We start from the raw sequence: 23,763 nt of genomic DNA on the forward strand, positions 1-23,763 counted from the left end.
TGACTTTCATTCCTGGTTTATACTTGGCACTGGTAGATTATATTATGTGGCCAACCAGTCACAAAGAGAAGCTGTGATATTAAACATGCAGTTTAGTCTGTGGGCAGCATGGCATAGAACAAGAATTGCTGAGAAGATTTCATATATTTATTTTTTATTTTTTTGCGGAAAAAGATTCAGTATAAAAATGTATACAACTTCCTGGCTTTGCCCACAGCAACCAATCACATCTCAGCTTTATTTTAATGAGATTTAATTGCTCTGGGCAAAACCAAACATTTTGTCCTTGGTTTTTATCTATTTCCCCCCCACCCCCACCAGCTGCTTATTTTGGGATTAGAAGTAAAGTGGGCAGTCCTGTTGTGATTGGCAGTTACCCAGTCGACCCTTACAGCAAGCAGAAATTAAAGCGCCAAGTCTGCATGGCATTCATACCACCCTTAGTGAAGTTCTGCTCAGATCCACTAGTTCTATAACATGCTGCCACAGATCAGACTTGCTTTTCCAGTATCACAGTTCTTGTTAATGCTTAATTTAATTTGTAACATTTAATGGGTTAAGTTTGCAAATATGTTTGCTTTCTTGTTTGGGACCCCCTCCAACTTGATTTGCTTATTTAAATTTCTGCTGGTCTCTCTTGGAAACAGACTAGAAAACCAACCTACCTGACTGACATGGATAATCTGCTTTCTGGAAAACAGCAGATGTGACAATTAAATAGAGAATAAACCTACGTATCTCAATCTGTACAAAACAAGTAAATCAAAGTATTTGCAAACTTGTTTATTGTACTCAATTTAATGTATAATTTGCTTTTACATATTTACTATAAGCATCCAGGAGTGGAATTTTCTTGGGTATGCGGGACTGTCTCTTACTGGTTTTAATTTTGGTTTCTTGGTTTCTCTCCCCTTCTTTGCCTTCACCCTCTTTCTCCATCTTTCCGTTTCTGCCCTCTTCTTTAGTTTAGGGTCTCACTGTAATCTTTATGGATGAGCCTGAGTCAGAGAGCCCGGCCAGTATCTTGGCCTCAGTGAGAGCGCAGGAGGCACAGTTTGAGCTCTTGTCTCGTGCTTTGGAAGAAGAAAGGAGACACGTCACTGCACAGCTGGACCGGGTGTGGGTGACCCCTCAGGAGGCTGCAACCACGCTTTCCAATGGCACCCTTACCCGTCGCCAGCAGGTAACGTTCTAGTTTTAGCATGTCTGGGATCATTTATTAAATCTGTTTATCTACATTACAGTAATGTTTCAATTTCTGGTAAGTAAAATTACATGCACTTACATATCTTATGAAGTTTACCATGACTATTCAGATGGTCAGGGTTCAATGAAATGCTAGCCACTTAGGCTTGTTATACAAATTACTTAGCTGTTGGCGAACAGCTATTTCTCCCTCCTTCTTTCTATACTTTTGCACACTCAACCAACCAAGCATGCATGTGTTCTGAATGAGCAAAGGGTAGTAAGCTGCTTCCAGACAGCATCTGATAGTGGCTTATTTCCCTTAAAGGAGAACTACGGGATTGAAAAATGTATCCCCTATCTTTTTAGGGGATAAGTTTCAGATCGCGGGTATCTGACCGCTTGGGCCCCCTGCGATCTCCCGTACAGGGCGCCGGCTCTCTGGTTAGAGAGGGCGTGTTGACCACCGCACGAAGCAGCGGCTGACACGCCCCCTCCATACACTGCTATGGGAGAGCCGGAAATTGCCGAAGGCAGCGCTTCGTCTCTCCCATAGCAGTAAATGGAGGGCGCTTGTCAGCCGCCGCCTTGTGCGGTGGTCGACACACGCCCTCTAGGCAGAGAGCCGCGGCCCTGTACGGGAGATCGTGGGGGGCCCCAGCGGTCGGACCCCCCCGCGATCTGAAACTTATCCCCTATCCTTAGGATAGGGGATAAAATTTTCAATCCCGTAGTTCTCCTTTAAAATTTGTTTGTTTAACCTATTAGTGACCCCCCTCATACGCCTTTTTACAGTACTTGGGCGTTCACTGCTGAGCCTGCTCCATATGCAGTGGGTAATTGCTGTATATTACAGCCGACTCTTGCCAGGAACTGCCTGCAGTTCAACACTCTAGATGCTGTGATCAATAGTGATTGTAGTGGGTGTTTTGACAGATGCCGCACCTGTGAACTCATGTTGCTGAACAGTTGCTATGCCTTAACAGATGACTCTAGTGGCATTCATCAAACATGGGCTAATATATCCCTTTAACTGATATACTTGATATGATACCTGTCTATTAAAGGGTGTTGTCTTCTACAGTATTTTATACTGATCTGATATAGAAGGCTAGAAAGGAATCCAAAAGGACACTCTGAACTATAGAGATGTTTAGCAACTACATGATAAACATGAAGGGATAAAGTTGTGTGAACCCTATAAGCTGTCAAGCTTGGTGTTGTAATAAGGGTACAACATTTTAATTATAATAGTTTTTAACTTGTTTTGTGATATCACAATGAGAGGTGGGAGTTCACAAATGAAAACAAAATGTGTTAACAATTCACAGTGGGAAACCCAGCCTAACAAGGCTGTTACTAGTTAATAATGGCTTCTGTTATGGAAGAATGGACCTAGTGACTTAAATCCTGATTAGAATATTACTTTTTGTAATGCAGCTGGACTCAAAGCGCAGGGGATGTAGTCATTCCCACTTAGTATGTGTGCTCTGTAGACGTCCTTCATGAAGACTTGCTTCCTCCTGCCAGTAATTGACAACTAGTTCTGAAGGTAGAAAAAGCAGAGACGTGCGCTTTCGTGAAGTACGTTAGGATTGTGGAAATAAGTGCCAGGGAGAGAGATCCACAAACACAGTTTAAATAGACCACTCCTGTTACCGGATCACTTTGTCATTGTGACATGTCATAATGTCTATCAATCACAACAGCCAAGTACATATACAGATAAAACGTTTCTACTCTTAAAAGATGAAAAATATAGAGGTATACATATAGTACATAGACAAATTTTTTTAAATAAAAAATGTAGTATAATGACTTGTACTTGTAACGAATATTGATATATGTAAATATTAGCATTATCTTTATGCGTAGCGTCAGAATTTAAATAAAGAGAAATAAATGAAGAGTTTATATACAGGTACCTGTAGCTCATATGGTTGAGCATATAAATATAGTAAATATTAAAACATGCAGGTATAGTATACCAATGAAGTGTTTATCGCACCAAGCAATATAAATAAGCATCACCATGCTGAACCGGATGAGAATGCACACTAGAAGAAAACACAGAAGCCCTCATTTACTTAGAAAATCGGGTTGTAAGTCTATCTTGCTTTCTTACCCGATTGCTTTTTTTCCCCTGGTTTTTATTATTATGTCGCATCCTGTTTGTCGCACGTGGGTTTTGTTGGTTTTGGTTTCCAACTCCTCTGAGTTGTCGGGAAAAATCCACAACAATTCAACAAATTCAGGTTGGAAACCTTTATAAATACATGGGAAAGCTCAGAAATGTCGGGTTACGCCCCTTTTTCTGGTTTGGGAGAATCCACATCGGGTCCGTCGGGGAAAAATGTTGCATCGTGGCGCAGACTGGCGCTCGATGTCTGCGACATGTCACAGACAAAGATGCGCCAAAGAAAACCCGACAAAACAAGTCGGGTTTAGAATAGTAAATGAGGGCCAATGTATGTGCAGTGTATTTTCAACCCTTTACTAGTGTATAAATGAAACCTAACCTAACACAAACAGCACTCAAACTGTTACCTGGGGCATAAAATGACATCACATAACTGTCTCAGTGATTTCATTTAATCCATTCGGAATAACCGTTTTCAGAGTATACATCCAGTATACCTCCCTTCTCTTTTTAATTTTTTTTTTTATTTTATTTATTTTTTAATAGACAACTGTCTGCCTATACACAATATAGGCAAAATATTGTTTATCAGCGGCTAATGGGTGAAGCGGCACAGCACTTCTTATCCTGTATAAGAATCCAGGAGAACAGCTACACTATGTAATGCATTATTAGCTCAAATAGGGCAGCATTATTACCATCTAGTAAGGCTATTTTCACATTGGCATTTGCATCCGACCCGTTCAGCTTTTTATGTTTCTTTTCTTTTTTTTTTTTAATTGACCCTGAAACTGGTCGGATACACACGGTTACTGCCTGGTCCTGACTGACCCCCTTCACTTGCATGGGGTCTGATGGTGATCCGGTAATTTTACAGGAATTTAACTGAGAAGATTGCGTTCCCCCCCCCCCCTCTCCTCTTAACTTTAAGGAGCTGCTGACAGAGCTCCACACAAAGGAGCACCACTGCAGTGTCAAAAAGCCCTAATACGTTCTGTGTAACCGGTTGCTGTCTTAGGACGAGCCGGCTCGTCCTGACACGGCAAGCTGTCTATGATACTGGCTCCCACCTCCAGCCCGCCATACCGCGCTTAGGGGTTAACAGCGCCCCCCAGCTACAAGAATCAGCTGGTGGCCGCTGTTAAACCCCTTAAGGACCCAGCCCATTTTCACCTTAAGGACCTGGCCATTTTTTTGCACATCTGACCACTGTCACTTTAAGCATTAACTCTGGGATGCTTTTACCTTTCATTCTGATTCCGAGATACTTGCATCATTTCTAGGTGAAAAATTACAAAATTTGATGAAAAAATTGAAAATATTGCATTTTTTTTTTTAACTGAAGCACTCTGCGTATAAGGAAAATGGATATTCCAAATATATTTATTTTAATATATTCACATATACAACATGTCTACTTTGTTTGCATCATAAAGTTGACATGTTTTTACATTTGGAAGACATCAGAGTGCTCCAAAGTTCAGCAGCAATTTAAAAAATTTTCACAATTTTCAAAATCGGAATTTTTCAGGGACCAGTTCAGTTTTGAAGTGGATTTGAAGGGCCTTCATATTAGAAATACCCCACAAATTACCCAATTGTAAAAACTGCACCCCTCAAAGTATTCAAAATTACATTTAAAAAGTTTAACTCTTTAAGTGTCTCACAGGAATAGCAGCAAATTGAAGGAGAAAATTCAAAATCTAAATTTTTTTTTACCCTTAATGTTCTTGTAGACCCAGTTTTTGAATTTTTACAAGGGGTAAAAGGAAAGTAATCTTCCTAAAATTTGTTACCCAATTTCCCTCAAGTAAGGAAATACCTCATATGTGTATGTCAAGTGTTCAGAGGGCGCAGTAGAGGGCTCAGAAGGGAAGGAGTGACAGTGGGATTTTTCTGAACTGGCACCTATGGTACCAAAACAGCAAAAAAAAAAATCCAACATGGCATACTATTTGGGAAACTACACCCCTCAAGGAACGTAACAAGGGGTCCAGTGAGCCTTAACACCCCACAGGTGTTTGACGACTTTTAGTTAAATTTGGATGTGTAAATTATTATTTTTTTTTTTCACTAAAATGCTAGTTTTCCTCCAAATATAAAATTTTTACATGGGGTAATAGGAGAACATGCCCTCAATGTGTAACCCCATCTCTTCTGAGTATGGAAATACCCCATTAAGGAAGCCCCTATGGTGCAAGAACAGCAAAAAAAAAAAAAAAAAAACACGTGGCCTACTATTTTGCAAACTACACCCTTCAAGGAATGTAACAAGGGGGTACAGTGAGCCTTGATAAATGTTCATTATAGTGGGATGTGAAAAGGAAATTTTTTTTTACACTAAAATGCTGGGGCTACCCCAAATGTTTCATTTTCACAAGTGGTAATAGAAGAAAATGTCATCATAAATTTGTAAATTCATTTCTTTGGAGTAAGGACATGCCTCATCTCTGGATGTTAGCAGCTCTGCGGGTGCACTCCGTTCTCGCAGGAGCGCAGTCAGGGCCCTGAGCTTGTGCATTGATGCCTATGGAGCCAGAACAGTGGGACCCCCCCTCAAGGGACATGGGGTAAATAACTGGGGTACACTAACTAAAGTGGGGTACAGTGGGACATAAAATTATAAAACGGGTTATATTCCCAGAATGATGACCCAGAGCATAGCCAAAACAAAGAAAATATGCCCACCCCAAACCCTATGCTCTGAATCATCATTCTGGGAATGTGATGTGTGTGGCCGTCCCCAACCTGTTGCCTCAAATGCGCACCCCACTCAGGTGGAGAGAGAGTGCTGCGCATTTGAGGGAACACAAAAAGTCCCTGATGGTGGCTGTGACCCATGACCCATTTTTGGAAAAAATGCCCCCAGAGGTCTTATAATTTTTTTTAAATTTTTTTTTTAAATGAAACATTTTTTTTGTTTGGGCAATTTAGTGGTTTATGGGGTTAAAACATGGAATGTACTCTGGACTTGGTACATTGAGGTCAAATTATGGGAAAATTAAAATGAAGAGGGGAAAATTTAGTACTGCATGGAAATGTGATACTCCCTGAAGCAGTTTTTAATGCAGAGGCCCGGATGATCGGGCAAGTGTCACATTGAGTGGTGGTGTCCTTCCGTATCCCCCTCTTGTGACACACTCTGCATTTTTTTCTGGGATCGTCCCTTCTTTCCAGTGTGGGGGACTTCACCTGGAAAGTGTTGGCCTGGGACGATCCTGGCACCTATAACTTCAGTTCCTTGGGAACTCCGGCCTGCTTTTTCCCGGTCGCCAAAGATCAGGTCCTTTAGGACTTCTTCTTGGAACTGAAGGTATGTCCCTGTGTTGCCAGCGTACTGGGACAGTACAAAAGAGTTGTACATGGCAACCTGTACCAAGTAGACTTTTTTTTTGTACCATACCCGTGTTTTCCGCATGGCGTTGTATGGCTTTAGGACTTGATCAGAAAGATCAACTCCCCCCATATACCGATTGTAGTCCAGAATACAGTCGGGCTTGAGCATCATTTTTGTGGTACCTACATAGAAAACTATTATTTTTTTTTTTTTCTAAACTGCATAAAGATTTTTTTTTTATTTACCAAAAGGAGTGCAATACCAAATTTTTTTTTAATGAGTGCTCATTTAACTTTCTGGAGCCAGTTGATAAGAAAAAAAAATTGTAACCTAGTTCATAAGGTTGAAAAAAGACCAGAGTCCATCAAGTTCAACCTATAACCCTAATGAGTCCCTACTGAGTCGAGTTGATCCAGAGGAAGGCAAAAAACCCTCACACTAGAGGTAAAAATTCCTTCCCGACTCCAATATGGCAGTCAGAATAAATACCTGGATCAACGTTCTCTCCTTATAAATCTAGTATACATAACCAGCGATGATGTTCTCCATCCAGCCCTGTTTTGAACTCCCAGCACAGATTTTTCTCCCCCATGTGCATTACCATACATTTATCAGGGTTGGACCTCATCTGCCACTTCCCAGCCCAAACCTCCAACCTATCCAGATCAATTTGTAACAGTGCTCTGTCCTCTATTGTGTTTACCGCTTTACAGAGTTTAGTATCATCTGCAAAGATTGCTACTTTACTATTTAACCCCTCTACAAGGTCATTAATGTATGTATAAAATAGAACAGGACCCAAGACTGACCCATGTGGTACCCCACTAGTAAGTCACCCAATCAGAATAAATACCATTAATAACCACCCTCTGTTTCCTATCACTGAGCCAGTTACATACCCACTTACACATTCTCCCCCAGCCCAATCCCTCTCATTTTATGCACCAACCTTTTATCTGGAAGCATATCAAATGCTTTGGGAAAAATCCAGATATACGACATCGAGCGATTCCACTGGTCCAGTCTGGAGCTCACCTCCTCCTAAAAGCTGATCAGGTTAGCTTGACAGGACCGATCCCGCATAAAGCCATACTGATGTGGAGTCATACATAAATTTTTATCAAGATATTCCAAAATGGCATCTCTTAGAAAACCCTCAAAAAATTATATACAACAGAGGTTAAACTAACTCGTCTATAATTCCCGGGGTCACTTTAAGACCCCTGCTTAAATATTGGCACCACATTTGCATGCGCCAGTCCTGGGCAACAGTCCCAGTCACTATAGAGTCCCTGAATATTAAAAATAGGGGTCTGTCTATTACATTACTTAATTCCTTTAGAACACGGGGGGTGAATGGCATCTGGACCTGGTGATTTGTCTATTTTGATTTTTTTGTAGGCGGCACTGTACTTCTTCCTGGGTTAGACAGGTGACCTGTACAGGAGAGTGTACCTTATCTCGCTGTATTTCACCTGGCATTTCATTTTCCTCGGTGAATACAGTGGAGAAGAATTTGTTTAATATATTTGCTTTTTCCTGATCCCCGTTTAGAACTTCTTCCTCATCATTTTTTAAAGGGCCTACACTTTCATTTTTGACCTTTTTGCTGTTTATATAGTTAAAGCGCAACTGTCATGAAATTTAAGTGTAATAACCTGCACACAGCCTTTTTACTGTGTGCAGGTGTTGTGTGAATCAATTATTGTACCTCATATTTGCAGGCTTTCGTGATGCTAAAAAGTGCTTTTAATCAAAGCCACTGAGGGTCGGATAGGCGTGGTGCGAGGTATGCGATGCCCCGCCGCTGCCATGCCCACCCACACGCCCACTTTGTATCTCAGTGCTGGGACCGCTGTGTGATTGACACAGGTCCCAGCGCATGCGCCCTTTAACTAATGTAACGTGCGCGCTGCTGTGTGTCATCCAGCAAGCGCACGCTCATCCAGCGAGCGCTTGCTCCCCCCGCCGTCGTACTCCTCAGTGCGCCTGCGCAGGGCTAGGTGCAGAGAGCGCTTGCTGGATGACACGCAGCAGCGCGCACGTTACATTAGTTGAAGGGCGCATGCGCTGGGACCTGTGTGTCAATCACACAGCTGTCCCAGAACTGAGATACAAAGTGGGCGTGTGGGTGGGCGTGGCGTTGGGGCATCGCGTACCTCGCACCACGCCTATCCGACCCTCAGTGGCTTTGTTTAAAAGCACTTTTTAGCATCACGAAAGCCTGCAAATATGAGGTAAAATATTTGCTGTACACAACACCTGCACACACAGTACAAAGGCTGTGTGCAGGTTATTCGACTAAAATTTCATGACAGTTGCGCTTTAAAGAACATTTTGGGGTTAGTTTTACTCTTTAGCAATGAGTCTTTCTGTGTCTATTTTTTATTTATTTTTTTTAAACATATTTGACATTTTTCACACTATTTAATGCTTCTTCACTGCCGTCCTGTTTTAGTAGTTTAAATGCTTTATTTTTATTTATTGCCCCCTTAATGTTTTTATTCATCCATATTGGTTTTCTATCATTCCAAAAGGATAGAAATCATTCTGTAAGCATGACATGTTCTCTATGTAGTAAGAAACTGTATATTATCTGTTAACCTTGAGCCCGGTTTCTGTAGTAAACGTATTTGTTTCTAGAGCGGAAAGGCTAGCATTTCCTCCCTGTAAATATTCACAATATGCTGTTCTCATCCCGTCCTTCCCCAACAGGCATTAGTGTTTTTAACTCTCTAATTGCATATTTTACCTCTACGGCTGCAGTTATGTTGGACCTTGAGTGCACAATTCTAATATATATTTTGTGTATGTAGTTATTTATTTGGTAGTTGTCTTTTTTATTTGCGTTTTAAATGTTTGCGATACACAGTGCAGTAAAAATACCATTATAGTTTTATACGCTAACAAATTCTTATTATTTTTTTTTTCCTATAATTTTTACTTAATACAAAGGTTTTTATGAAACCATATTCTACACAAGACATAGTTGTTAACCTTTGCTGTCTGGCTCTAAATGCACCAGGCCCTGCCTAAAGCGTTGTGTCTATGAAGCAAGCACAGTAGCTGCAACTCGCCACATAGGCGGTGAGCGATTGCTGCTATAAGCAGCCAGGCACTCCCTGCTAATGAGGGGGGGTATGGGTGTTCCTGCTGATGTCACTCACTTACCCTTAAGACTCCATGGTCAGTGCTGCTCATTGCATCTAAAGGTGGAAAAGACAGGTGCTGGCTAACTGTGTAGTAATCGGATGAGTTAAAATGGTGGCCGGATATGTTTATGGTCAAACACTGTGAATGACATAAACATACCAAACAGCAGAATTGCTGATTTATGGTCACATCGTATATTAGGGGGAAAAAAAAACTAAAGGAGTCCCATCTAAAGAAAAAAATAATGCAGACAAAAAATTTAGGGACACAGGGCGTACAGGTGAAACTATTAAACTGGCTCAGCAGCTGAGCATGCGCCATAACCCAGGGCTAATGCTAAACTCCAGTGATTGGGTTGATGTTCGGCGTTATCCCTTTAGACACCACAAATCTAATGCCCCTTGCTCAGTGGAGCTGATCAGGACACCTGCTGCAAAATCACGGGGTCCTGATCAGTGGAGAGGACAGGGCCCTTACCTGCCTCCCTGCCATCCTATCGCTTCAATGCTGTAGCTAGCCATGACAGGCTGACAGTAGCAATGAAGCACCAAGAACACTGTTTGTTGCTATTCTACGGAAAAAGGAAAAAATGAGCTCTCGTACATCCCTCTATGCAGAAAAGTAATATAGGTGTCAGAAGAGGACTATTTTAAACATACAAATTTTCGTGCTAAAAGTTAAATGAAACCCCCTATTAAACTAAACAAAAACAAAAAACCCTATAAAATGTGTAACTCTGTAGCTAATCATTGCGTGGACAGTACTAATATATTACTCTACTCCTGGCTAGTGGGGATCTAAATGCTGCCTGTTGCAATCTGATAGGTGGTGGTATAGTCCTGTCTTTCATTTTCTAAGGATTTGGGTATTGGTTACATGACCCTTACTGCCAAAGAGAGTAAAACTAACCCCAAAATGTTCTTTAACTATATAAATAGAAAAAAGGTTAAAAATGAAAGTGTGGGCCTTTTAAAAAATTATGTGAAAAAAAATTATAAACGAAGATCAGGAAAAAGCAAATATATGAAATACATTCTTCTCCACTGTATTCATAGAGGACAATGAAATGCCAGGTCAAATATAGAAAAATATGGTAAACTCGCCAATACAGGTCACCTGTCTAACCCAGGAAGAAGTACAGTGCCGCCTACAAAAAATCAAAATAGACAAATCACCAGATCCAGATGGCATTCACCCCCGAGTTCTAAGTTAAGTAATAGTCAGACCCCTATTTTTAATATTCAAGGACTCTATAGTGAGAGGATCTGTTCCCCAGGACTGGCGCTTAGCATATGTAGTGCCAATATTTAAAAAGGGGTCATTATAGGCCTGTTAGTTTAACCTCCGTTATATGTAAATTGTTTGAGGTTTTTTTTAAGAGATGCTATTTTGGAGTATCTTGATAAAAATAAATGAAAACAATGAAATATATCCAGCACAGCGAGAGCTGAAATGCAGAAATGTTTATTCCGATACAGCATACAGGAGTAGGAACAGCAGTGCCACCTTTCAAACGTCAAAGCGATCTTAGTCATACTGGCTAGTATGACTAAGATCGCTTAGACGATTGAAACGCGTCACTGCTGTTCCTAGTCCTGTATGCTGTATCAGAATAAATATTTCTGCATTTGAGCTCTCGCTGCGCTGGATATTTCCTTGTTTTCGTTCATTATCTGCCAGCATTGACCGGGCTGGATCCGGGATGCGACGAGTGGCGCCTAAGGGGTGAGCTGGTTATACCTTTGAAATTCTCTACGATAAAAATAAATGTGTGACTCCATATCAGCATGGCTTTATGAGGGATCGGTCCTGTAAATCTAACCTGATCAGCTTTTATGGACCAGGAGGAATCGCTGTATGTTGTATATCTTTATTTTTCTAAAGCATTTGATACAGTGCCACATAAAAGATTGGTACATAAGATGAGAAAGATTTGGCTGGGGGAGAATGTGTGTAAGTGGGTAACTGGCTCTGTAATTGGAAACAGTGTGGTTATTGATGGTACTTATTCTGATTGGGTGACGGTTACTAGTGGGGTACCACAGGGGTCAGTCTTGCGTCCTATGATATTTTAATATATTCATTAATGACCTTGTAGAGGGGTTGAATAGTAAAGTAGCAATCTTTGCAGATGATACTAAACTCAGTAAAGTGGTAAACACAATAGGACAGTGCACGGTTACAAATGAATCTGGATAGGTTGGAGGTTTGGGCTGGAAAGTGGCAGATGAGGTTCAACACTGATAAATGTAAGGTTATGCACATGGGTAGGAACAATTAAGGCTGGGATTATGTATTAAATTGGAGAACACACACTGACGACTGACGTGGAAAAGGACTTAGGGGTCTTAATTAACAGCAAATTTAGCTGTAGTGACCAGTGTCGGGCAGCTGCGGCCGAGGCAAATAAAATCATGGGGTGCATCAATAGGGGCATAGATGCCAACAACAAGGAAATAATTCTACCGTTGTTCATATCACTAGTCAAATCACACATAGAATACTGTGTACAGTTCTGGGCACCAGTGTACAAGAAAGATATAGTGGAGCTGGAGAGGGTTCAAAGACGGGCAACCAGAGTAATACAGGGAATGGGAGGACTACAGTACCCAGAAATATTATCAGAATTAGGCTTATTTAGTTTCGAAAAAAGAAGGCTTAGGGGTGACCTAATAAATATGTATAAATATATAAGGGGACAGTACAGAGATCTTTCCCATGATCTATTTATACCCAGGACTGTATCTATTACAAGGGGACATCCTCTACGTTTAGAGGAAAAAAGGTTTCTTCACCAGCACAGACATAGGTTCTTTACTGTAAGGCTAGGTTCAGACTACGGAATTTCCGCTTGCAATTCCTCTTTGAAATTGCAGGCGGAAATTCCGCTTGCTAAAATGTACAGTGTAGTGAATGGTTTTCCGTTCACAAATTCACACTTCGGAATTTGTGAAACGGAATTTGTGAATGAAAAATCCGCTTAGAAATTTCCGCCTGAAGAAAGGCTATGCTCTTTTCTTCAGGCGGAAATCCGCGTGGAACACATTGCAGTCTATTGGAGACTGCAGTGTCCGCGCGGTCCTAGCGCCGACTGATTCAGTCAGCGCTGGCCGCACTCGGAATCTCAGGGCGGAAATTTTCTGCCCGGAGATTTGGTAGTCTGAACCTAGCCTAAGAACAGTGAGACTGTGGAAATCTCTCCCGGAGAATGTGGTCATGGGGAACTCTAAGAGTTCAAAAGGGGCCTGGATGCATTTTTGGGGAGCAAGAACATTACAGGTTAGGGATACTAGATTTATAGGGACACAAGGTTGATCCAGGGATTTATTCTGATTGCCGTAGTTGGAGTCGGGAAGGAATTTTTACATCTTGTATGAGAGTTTTTTGCCTTCCTCTGGATAAACTCAGTAGGGACTCATCAGGGATATAGCTTGAACTTGACTTTTTTTTTTTTTCTTCAACCTTATGAACTTTGTTACTATGCAAAAAAAAAAAACAACTTCAGAGTCTCTTTAACCCCTTAACGACACAGCCCATTTTGGCCTTAAGGGCATGGGCAGTTTTATTTTTGCATTTTCATTTTAGGGACCTAAAACATACGGGGCACGGGCCCAATCAATAAGGACAACACAAGATAACATACTCAAATTACCATTTTTTATTTCGTATACAAGATATAAGCAGTCTTAACCTCTTCAGGACGTGGGGCGTATGCATACGCCCGTAGGGTTTCCGGTCCCCGCCGCTAGCCGGTTGGGGACTGGACCAGGATGCCTGCTGGACAAGAAATTTTCATGACATTTGGGGATTTTTCACCAAAAAAGGATGCAAGTAACGCCAAAAATTTACCACCAAAATAAAGTAGAATATGTCACGAAAAACCAATCTCAGAATCAGAATTTTAGGTAAAAGCGTTTGAGTTATTAATGCGTAAAGTGATGGTGGTCAGAATTGCGAAAAAGGGCTCAGTCCTTAAGGTGAAAAGGGCTGCGTCCTTAAGTGGTTAATGACTCAAAACATTAAGACACTTAAAAAATGAACGGGCCATAAGCCATGCACTGTTAATTGTATATTGGTGCTGCTGGGTTGGTGCAGCTCAGCTTATGGCCATGGTCATTTTGTATGTGTGCCAGAGCCGAAGCTTGCACGAACATCTGATCTGCCTTGTCTTGGCTCCCTGCTGATCAGACATTGATGATCTATCCTGAGGTCAGACACCAATGTAAAAAGTCTGGAAAGAACATTTATGAGAAGTGATAATAAGTAATGAAGTCTACTCGACTACAGAGTCTACAGTCTACAGAGAAAGCTGATACAGAGATGGAGCCTAAAGAGGGGTAACCAATGGGGAAATTACATTTTAGTCATAAAATGGCCAGAAATAATTCTGCATCTCATGTAAACACAGAGGACGAATTATCCTGAAAAGTCACATTACCTGACAAAACACCAGGGAACAGAATGGTATGGCATGGGGAACTCCACTGCACAACACTTTAACTAGAGAGATGAAATAACATTAGAGGAGTCTTGCAGTGTCGCTTACACAGAGCTAGTGCTAGACTATTTTATGCCCTAGACAAGTCCAGCTAATCGCAAAATCCCCCATTCCAAATTTTTTTTTCATTACCTTTTGATTTTTAAAAACCGGTTTGCAGAAAGCTCTGGAGTATAATACAGGATATAAGTCAGAATCAGTACAGGATAAGTAATGTATGTACAAAGTGACTCCACCAGCAGAATAGTGAGTACAGCTCTGGAGTATAATACAGGATATAACTCAGGATTTACACGCTCCACTCTCTGCAATTATGTTGTATGTCACTGTGGCGTGACATTGGCACTTTTCCCAAGCAGCCGCTGCGGTACTCCTAAAGGGCCGCAGTGGATTCCTGAAGACAGTGGCATTGCTAGGGTTGGTATCACCCGATGCAGTAAAATAATGGTGTCACCCCAAACTCATACCCACCAAATAAATTTTTTTAGCCTGTGGTCACAGTAGCTCTTTGCAGAAAATTATTTCCAGTATAATAAATACACCAATTGCCACAGAATGGGACAGTGCTGGAGAAGTTTTAACAATTTAAAACAAGCTCCCAGTATGACCTTAGCAGTGGTAAGGTTATGCTGGGAGTTGTTGTTGTTTCACCCATCATAACTGCAGAACTTACAAGTGACTACAGCTCTGATGGGACAGTCAGGCAGTATACACAATGATATCAGTGATGACTGGTGACATCTTCTCTATAGTCTTCCTTATCTAATTCAGATGGTACATACCACCCTTCATCCAGCAAAATCTTCTCTTTGCAGAACGTGACACCCAAATGGCTCCTCACTATGTCGGTGCATTCTGATCCTTTTATATGAAAACAATAATCATTATAACCCTGCTACACACTGTGCTCTCTGAATATAATACCGCTACACACTGTACCCCCTGAATATAATACTACCACACACTGTTGTACCCTCTAAATAGAATACTTGCACACACTGCCCCCTCTGAATATATAACTGCCACAGTTTGTACCTTCTGAATATACTACCATACGCTGCACTTTTTGACAGTAAAACTACCACACACTGTACCCTCTTAAAATAATACTACCACCTACTGTACCCTCTCCCCTCATCGTATTAATGCCCCTGTACTTAGACCCAGACATAATGCCCTGTCCTGTACCCACACATAATAATTATGCCCCGTCCTGTGCCCCCATGTATAATACGAATGCCCTCCCCCCACGTACCCTGTGCCCCTCACATATAATCCCCCTGTTATGTGCCACATATGCCCCCTGTCATATGTCCCTCATATATAAGCCCTGTCATATGTGCCCCTCACTTATATTGCCCCCTGTTATGTGCCAATGACATAAAAAAAAGCCCCCATATTGCCCCAAACATAGTAAAGAAAACAACAATTATGCTCATCTAATCCATGTTCCCTTGCTTCTGGCTTGCAGTGTGTGAGCTGCGGGGATGGGATCTCCAGCAGGCGTGATGATATGAAGCCATCGCGTTCCTGCGGCTCACACACTGCAAGCCATAAGTGTCTGCAGCGTGTGAGTGAATTGAGGAGCGGGAGCTGAAGCCAACATTTGGGGCACTGGTCTTTACATTTGGGGAATGTTTTGACCTAGTGACACCCCTGCCTCCTTGCCATATATATTTTTGCATTACAAATTATTCTATGTAATTCTATCACTCATTTTACCATAAACTGTATGGTAAAACAAAAAAAAATACTTTTGGGGGGCAATTGAAAAGAACCTCAAATTTGCACATTTTGGAGTGTTTTTGTTTTTCACGCTGTACACTTTACTACACTGCGGTAAAAATAATGAAACATTTTTTTCTTTATTCTGTGGGTTGATACGATTAGCATACCATTGTTTGAATAATTTTCTTTTATTGTACTGCTTTTAAAAAAAGTTTTTAAAATTGCCGAATTTTGACAATCTATAACTTGTTTATTCTGTAGACGAGGCTCTGTTTTTTTTTGTTTGTTTTTTTGTCTTTTTGCGTCCTGATCTGTAAATTTTATGGGTACCACTTTTGCATATATGTGACTTTTAAAAAATGTTTTTTTTTGTTTTTTTAAAGCACCATTTTATTTATGTTGTGTTTATTTGTTTACAATGTTCACCTGTTATTGGATGTTATTGGATCATTAAAATTATATTTTGGTAGTTCTGACATTTACGCACACGGCTATACCAAATATGGGTGGGTTTGTTTTTGTTTTGTTTACATTTAAGTTTTTTGGGTAAAATTTTAGTTTCTAACTTATGTAACTTAAACATCTCTCCTGCAGAACGGACGGGTCATTCACTCCACAGAGGGACAGAGAAAGAAATATCCAGATATAAACTCTACTCAGGTAAGTTCAACTAGTTGACAAAACATGAGTATCAAAGTTAAGTTGTGAATAATGTGTAAATCTGCTTGTCTGAATGCCCCTTCTATAGGATCATTCACCTTTTGTGTACTCACCAGTCAGGATGGAGGGCCATGGTCTTCCTGCTGATGAAAATTATGTCTTGGATGATGAGCCCTCTTACTTGTCCTACAGTATGTCTGAAGAGTCCCGTCACATGGATATTCCAGTAAGTGTAAAACTTCAAGGTAACATTAAAGTGTGTATGTGTGGAAAATGCCTACATCCTTCTTCAGGTACCCATACACATTAAAATATAATCCTAGCCAGCTAACTTCCTAGAGAGATGTTGGGTTTCTACTGGCCAACATTCATTGTTGTAAAGAGCTAAGCAACCTCCAGAGAAATCAAGGAAGGTAACAATTTATAGTATGGTGTAGGATCCCGATAAATCAAACCATGTCAAAAAACATTGTACGTACATTTTCATATTTGTAAAGTATAGTCAGAGAATAGAAACACAGAATGTGTCGCCAGATAACCATTTGGCCCACCTAGTCTGCCCATTATGCTGAATACTATCGATAGTCCCTGATCCTTTCTCGATAATGACCTATTGTTTAACCCCTTAAAATAGAATTTTTTTTAAAGGCACTTTCAAGCCTTTAAAAAATAAATAAAATAATTTAAAAAGCCAATATTTTTTTTTCTCCACCAAACAAAATAAGTATGGTTAACCCCTTCCCGTCTCATGACGTAGATTTATATAATTGGTTGGAAGAAAGTGAATATGACTCAGATCCGCATCATATAACCTACAGATGCCCACTGCTATCAGCAGCAGACAACTGCCGGTCATGATGGACATCGGAGATCACTCAATGTCAGTCATTTAAATGGTTTCAGTGCAGTAATCCCTGGTGTCTAGTGGTTCCATCAGGCAACCCCACGATAGGTTGCTGGGGAAGCCTGAGGCTCTATGATTGCTGCAGCTTGCTTTTGGCAGGCTGTAGCATTCAAGTGCCGATAACATAGATCTGTGTATTATATATGTATTATATATGTATGTATTATATAGTAGCATTACACTGATCTATGTAAACCATCTAATGATGGTTTATAATCCATCCTAAAAAAAAAAATTCACTCGTGCTCCCCCCCCCCCCCCTTTTTTCTCCTGGCCAACATTCATTCACTGTTCAATTACCGTATTTATCGGCATATAACACGCACTTTTTAGGCTAAAATTTTTAGCCTAAAGTCTGTGTGCGTGTTATACGCCGATACCCCCCCAGGAAAGGCAGGGGAGAGAGGCCGTCGCTGCCCGCTTCTCTCCCCCTGCCTTTCCTGGGGTCTAGAGCGCTGCTGTCGGCCCTTCTCACGCCCTGGTTATCGGCGCCGCTGCCCGTTCTGTCCCCTGACTATCGGTGCCGACAGCCAGGGGGAGAGAAGGGGCAGCGGCCCCCATTGCCGGCGCCGCTGCCCCGTTGCCTCCCCCCATCCCCGGTGGCATAATTACCTGAGTCGGGTCCGCGCTGCTCCGCTGCTCCAGGCCTCCGTCGTTGCTATGCACTGAACGGTGCGGCACATGACGTCAGAGCGCCGCGCCGTGCATAGAAACGACGCTGGTCCCCAGCACGGCGCGGCGCTCTGACGTCATGCGCCGCGCCGTTCAGCGCATAGCAACGACGGAGGCCTGGAGCAGCGGAGCAGCGCGGACCCGACTCAGGCCTGGAGCAGCGCGGACCCGACTCAGGTAATTATGCCACCGGGGATGGGGGGAGGCAACGGGGCAGCGGCGCCGGCAATGGGTGCCGCTGCCCCTTCTCTCCCCCTGGCTGTCGGCACCGATAGTCAGGGGGACAGAACGGGCAGCGGCGCCGATAACCAGGGGGTGAAAAGGGCCGGCAGCAGCGCTCTAGACCCCAGGAAAGGCAGGGGGAGAGAAGCGGACAGCGACTGCCTCTCTCCCCCTGCCTTTCCTGGGGGTATATCGGGGTATACACGCGCACACACGCACCCTCATTTTATCATGGATATTTGGGTAAAAAACTTTTTTTACCCAAATATCCTTGGTAAAATGAGGGTGCGTGTTATAGGCCGGTGCGTGATATACCCCGATAAATACGGTAAATAAAATCGATCTTTTCTTAAGCGCTTCATTGGGGGACACAGGACAATGGGTATATGCTGCTTGCCACTAGGAGGCTGACACTAGGCAAAAAACAAAAGAAGGCTGGCTCCTACCGGCAGGATATACCCGCCTCCTGGCTCTGAGCAACTCAGTTTTTTAGCTTAGTGTCAGGGGAGGCTAGACGCAGCTCTGGAGATCTCCAGACCTGCTATTTTTTTTTTGTTTTTTTCCTTGTTTCAGGTTCAGTTTAGACTTTCTCTCCCTTTTTTGTTTTTTTTTTAGCGTGGGGCGACAGGAGCATGGCATTGCCTGATCCCCCACATGCGAGCTAGGGGCACGGTGCATCATGGATGGGCCGTTAACCCCTCCTCACCTCAGCCAGCGCCTGGTGGTGTACCTAGGGTCCGGGTCCCCCATTCGCCCCTGTTTGCCATGGCAGGTGGCACCAGCTGGTCTAAGACGCCTGGGTACGGAGGTCCCTCAGGGTGAGCATTGAGGTGCCTTGTGGTAAGTATATTGGGGGTTAATATTTCCTCAACTACCCCCCTCTCTAACACCCCCTCCCCTCCACTACCTTTTTTCGCCATGGATAGGGGGGTCTCTAATGCCCTGGCTGTGGGGTCAGAGGGGGGTTCTTTATTACAGGGGGTGGATGGTGGCAACAGAGAGGTTAATCCTCTGTCTGTCTGTCTCTCTCCTGGGCCCCGCTTGGCCGGCGGGGGGGTTAACTTTTCATGGGGGGGTTAAACTCCCTCTGCTCTTGAGGGGGAGTTAACCTAGCCCTTCGGGGTTAACACTGCGGCCATGCATTCAGGTCAAGTCCCCCTTGTCTCTCCCTCTGCACGGCAGTGTCTCTCCTCGGCGGGCCGGTCCTTCCTGTGCCGGGTGCCATAAGCCCCGAGGGGGGCCTAGCGCCCGGGCGACAGGCCTCCCTGCCCGCTCTTCCAGCGCTTCACACAGCGCCGCGAGCGCCACATTTTCTCGCAGGTCCGGAGCTGCGGGCAGGTCATTAATTGAGCCTGCGGCTCCAGTCTGCATTTGGCGCTGCGTGCCGGGATATCTCGAGCGCCACGGTTTTTCTGCAGGTCCGGAGCTGCGGGCAGGTCATTAATTGAGCCCGCGGCTCCGGCCTGCACTTAGCTCCTCCCACTCCCTACGTGCCGGCATTGCTGCCGGCCCTCCTTCTAGCCCCACCCCCCTCGGCCTCTCGGCGCCTCTGCCTTTAGCACGAGCTCCTTCCTCCTATCATCTAGGAGCGCGCGCAGCACGGGGGACTGTTTCTGGAGGCACCCTATGAGGTGGTTTTGCGCCTTGCGCGTGCGCTGCGGGGGTCAGTTTCTCCTCCCCTTCTTTCCGACACAGGCACCGCTGTGGTTCCTCCAGCTGTTTCTAGGATCCTCTCCGGACACAGGCACCTGGATGACATTACTCCTTGTCTGTGGATTGTCTGACCTACTAGTGCTTCCTAATGTCTGACCCGAGTACCGACCCCCCCCCCTTCCCGGCAGGCTGCTTACAATGCCTGCTCAGGCTGTAAGACCAAAATGCCAGGCGGTTCCTCCGAACCCACCTGCATGCTCTGCGCGTCCCTGCGCCCCCCCAGCTACTGCCCAGGGCGGTCCTCCAGACAGCGGGCAGTCTGATTCCGCTCCGGAATGGGTCGCTTCCCTCTCTCCCGGTCCATTTCTGACTTGACCAAGGCTCTGGGGCAATCCTCTTCGCGCTTTTCTGTCGGGGTGCCTGGGGCGAGTGGCTCCCGCCATCCGCTGTGGTCCTCCCGCGCCTGCTCGGGGCGACCTCCCTCTGAGTCCTCCCCCGAGTGGGGCCGTCCGGGACCTTCCCATTGGAGTTCCCTATCTCAGTCCACCTCCTCCAGACGTCGCCGCTCTGTCGCCTGATGTCTGCTTCCGGTCCGCCTCCCCCCGCTCCAGGACTCCCCCGGAGCGCTCACTGTCTCCTGGTGAGCTGCGGCACTCTGATTCGGACCCTCCCCTCTGACTCGGAAGTGATATGGTGGAGAGCCTCTGTTGGGTTTTCTTGGAGTCGGCATGCTGCGTGGCCTTGGCCTTGGGCAACTTGGTGGCCCTGAGGCGCTTCATGTTGCTTAAGGCTTGGAATGCCGATGTGGCCTCTAAGCGCTTTCTCACTGACCTCCTGTTTCAGGGGTCTCGATTGTTCGGTAAGCTCCTTGACTAGATCATCTCGGAGGCCACGGGGGGGGGGCGGGGGGAGGAAAGTTCTCTCTTACCCCAAAATCGGCCGCTCCGTTAGGGCGGGGAACTCCTTCCTTTCACCCTTCCCATTTCTCAGGCCGCACGGATAGGCCCCAGGCCCCTCAGGACAAGAGGGCCCCGTCCTTCAAGTCTCGGCCCTCTTGGAAGTCGGGCCCTCGTTCTCACTGCCCCCCTCTCAAGCCCTCCACGGCATGAGGGTGCGCCCCCATCAGAGTCTTCTCCTCGGGTGGGAGGTCGCCTGTCCCTCTTCTCGGACGTTTGGCTAGCTCATGTCCAGGATTCATGGGTTCGGGAGGTAGTTTCCCAGTTCGCTTCTATGCCCCGGGATCGTTTTTTCCGGTCCCACCCTCCTTGGTCCCCAGCTCTGGCTGCAACTTTTCAGGTGGCCCTCCGCAAGGCGTGATTGTTCCGGTCCCTCCCCAGGACCGCTTCTCGGGGTTCTACTTGAACCTCTTCGTGGTCCCCAAGAAGGACGGCTCGGTTCGTCCGATCCTTGACCTCAAACTCCGGAACCGACACATGCGCCTCAGGCATTTTCGGAGGGAGTCTCTGAGGTCTGTTGTGGCTTCAATGGATCAAGTGTTCCTCTCCTCCGTGGACATCCGGGATGCTTACCTACACATTCCTATCTTCCCGGCCCACCACCGCTTCCTCAGGTTCGCTGTCCCCGAGGGTCTTTTCCAATGTGTCGCCCTACCTTTCGGGCTGGCTACTGCGCCCCGTGTCTTTACCAAGATGTTGGCGGCAGTGGTGGCTCTTCTCCACTCTCGGGGCATCTCGGTTCTTCTGTACCTAGACGACCTGCTCATCAAGGCGCCCTCCTTAGAGCAGAATCGGGCCAGCCTCAGCATCACTCTCAAGACCCTCTCCAGGTTCGGTTGGATTGTCAACCACGAGAAGTCCCATCTTTCCCCGTCCCAGTCCCTGGTTTTTCTGGGGCTCCACTTCGACACGGGCTGCTTGTGTCTCCCTGCCGGAGGACGAACTCCAGGAACTTCTGTCGGGGGTCCGCTCCCTTCGGGCGCTGGGCCCATTTCCTATCTGCACCTGCATGTCCGTTTTGGAGAAGTTGGTAGCCGCCATGGAGGCGGTGCCTTTTGCTCAATTCCGCTGCCGTCCTATCCAATGAGCCATCCTATCCCAGTGGGGCAAGTCCCCCTTGTCTCTCCAACGCAGGATCCGGCTCTCTCCCCAGGTATGCCTCTCCCTCCTTTGGTGGCTCCGGTCCCCCATTCCCCGAGGGGGTAGTTCCTTCCTGCCCCTCAGCTGGCATGTCCTGACCACGGACGCCAGCCTCCTCGGCTGGGGAGGGGTCTTCAGGGACCCGACTGTCCAGGGTCCCTGGATGGCGTCAGAGGCAAAGCTCTCCAACAATGTCCTGGAGCTTCAGGCGACCCTCCTGTGCCTTCAGCACTGGACACTCCTTCTCCGGGGCCTCCCAGTCCGGGTGCAAACTGACAACGCCACGGCTGTGGCGTACATCAATCGCCAGGGGGGCACCCGCAGCTCGGCGGCCATGAAGGAAGTCACAAAGATCATCAGGTGGGCGAAGCTTCAGGTTCCGGCCCTCTCGGCCGTACACATTCCTGGCATTGAAAACTGGGAGGCTGACTTCTTAAAGCGTACCTGTCATAGTGCAAAAAAAAGAAAAAAAAGTGATGTTACTCAGGACCCAATCCTTATCATGTGCATATCATTTTTATGTGTCTCAGACCTATATATCCAGAGATATAAACATTTATCTGCTGGTGAGTTACTTTTTCATTGTGCAGGTTGGAGGTGGCGTGTCAGTCTGTCTCCCTCACAGGAGCAAGCCTGTGCAGTCAGCCAATCAGTACTCTCTACTCTGTAACCCTTTCCTCTCTGGTTTTATGCTGTCATGTCAGAGGAAGATACTTGGAGCTTGCCTGCAGTAATCAGAAGACATTATGGTGAGTTCATAACAGGATAAAATGTATCAATATAAGAATAGATCTTTATAAAATTAGTGCAAGGATTTTTTTTGATAAAAGTACAGCATTTTTATGAATACATGTTCTATCTGTTTTATCTTCTCCTAGTAAAGCTGGATGCTAATCAGCATAGCGGTCACTGTGTGTGTCATTCATCTTTCACAGACTCCTGAATGTCTTATCAACTTTTTTGTCATTCAGGAGTCCGAGAAAGCTTTGACTATTTCAGCATGCTGAGAGTTGTAGTTGTAGCAACTGAAGCTGCAATGTTTGTAAATAACTGTTAGAGCAGTGTTGCCTCCAGCTGTTTTAAAACTACAGCTCCCAGCATGTCCACACATCCTTTATCTGTAGTTTTGCATACACAGTAGAAATCTCCTATACTGAATACGGGTATGCTTTATGGCCGGTATCCAGTATGCTGTAAAATCTAGACTAGTCTGTCTGGCTAAGAGACAGGCGACCCCTAGTGGTGGCTATTTTAGAGCTTGAATTTCAGGTGAAAATAATTATTTTTTTTTTTAACAGGTGTATATTGTGGAATGTCATATTATGAGTCCAGCAATATATGAAAAGTTTTTAACAATGACAGTGCCTCTTTAACCCCTTAAGGACCGGGGGGTTTTCCGTTTTTGCATTTTCGTTTTATGCTCCTTGCCTTTAAAAAATCATAACTCTTTCAATTTTGCACCTAAAAATCCATTTGATGGCTTATTTTTTGCACCACCAAATCTACTTTGTAATG

The 23,763-nt window shown here is 44.6% G+C and overlaps 1 protein-coding gene across 10 annotated transcripts in view; it reads left to right on the forward strand.

The window, feature by feature from the left end:
* CTNND1 (catenin delta 1) overlaps positions 1–23,763 on the forward strand; it is a 140,358-nt gene that overhangs the window by 25,716 nt on the left and 90,879 nt on the right. For 3 of the 10 annotated variants that reach the window (XM_056531182.1, XM_056531183.1, XM_056531185.1), the window contains exons 2-4: positions 966–1,183; positions 16,636–16,701; positions 16,790–16,927. In XM_056531182.1, coding sequence (XP_056387157.1) covers positions 989–1,183; positions 16,636–16,701; positions 16,790–16,927 — 399 coding nt within the window. In that variant the 5' untranslated portion in view covers positions 966–988. Of the gene's footprint in view, positions 1–965; positions 1,184–16,635; positions 16,702–16,789; positions 16,928–23,763 lie in introns of those variants that run through there. The other 7 variants (XM_056531184.1, XM_056531186.1, XM_056531181.1 and 4 more) reach the window with 4 other exon arrangements.

This window comes from Hyla sarda, chromosome 7 (assembly GCF_029499605.1).
Source record: "Hyla sarda isolate aHylSar1 chromosome 7, aHylSar1.hap1, whole genome shotgun sequence".
NCBI lineage: Eukaryota > Metazoa > Chordata > Amphibia > Anura > Hylidae > Hyla > Hyla sarda.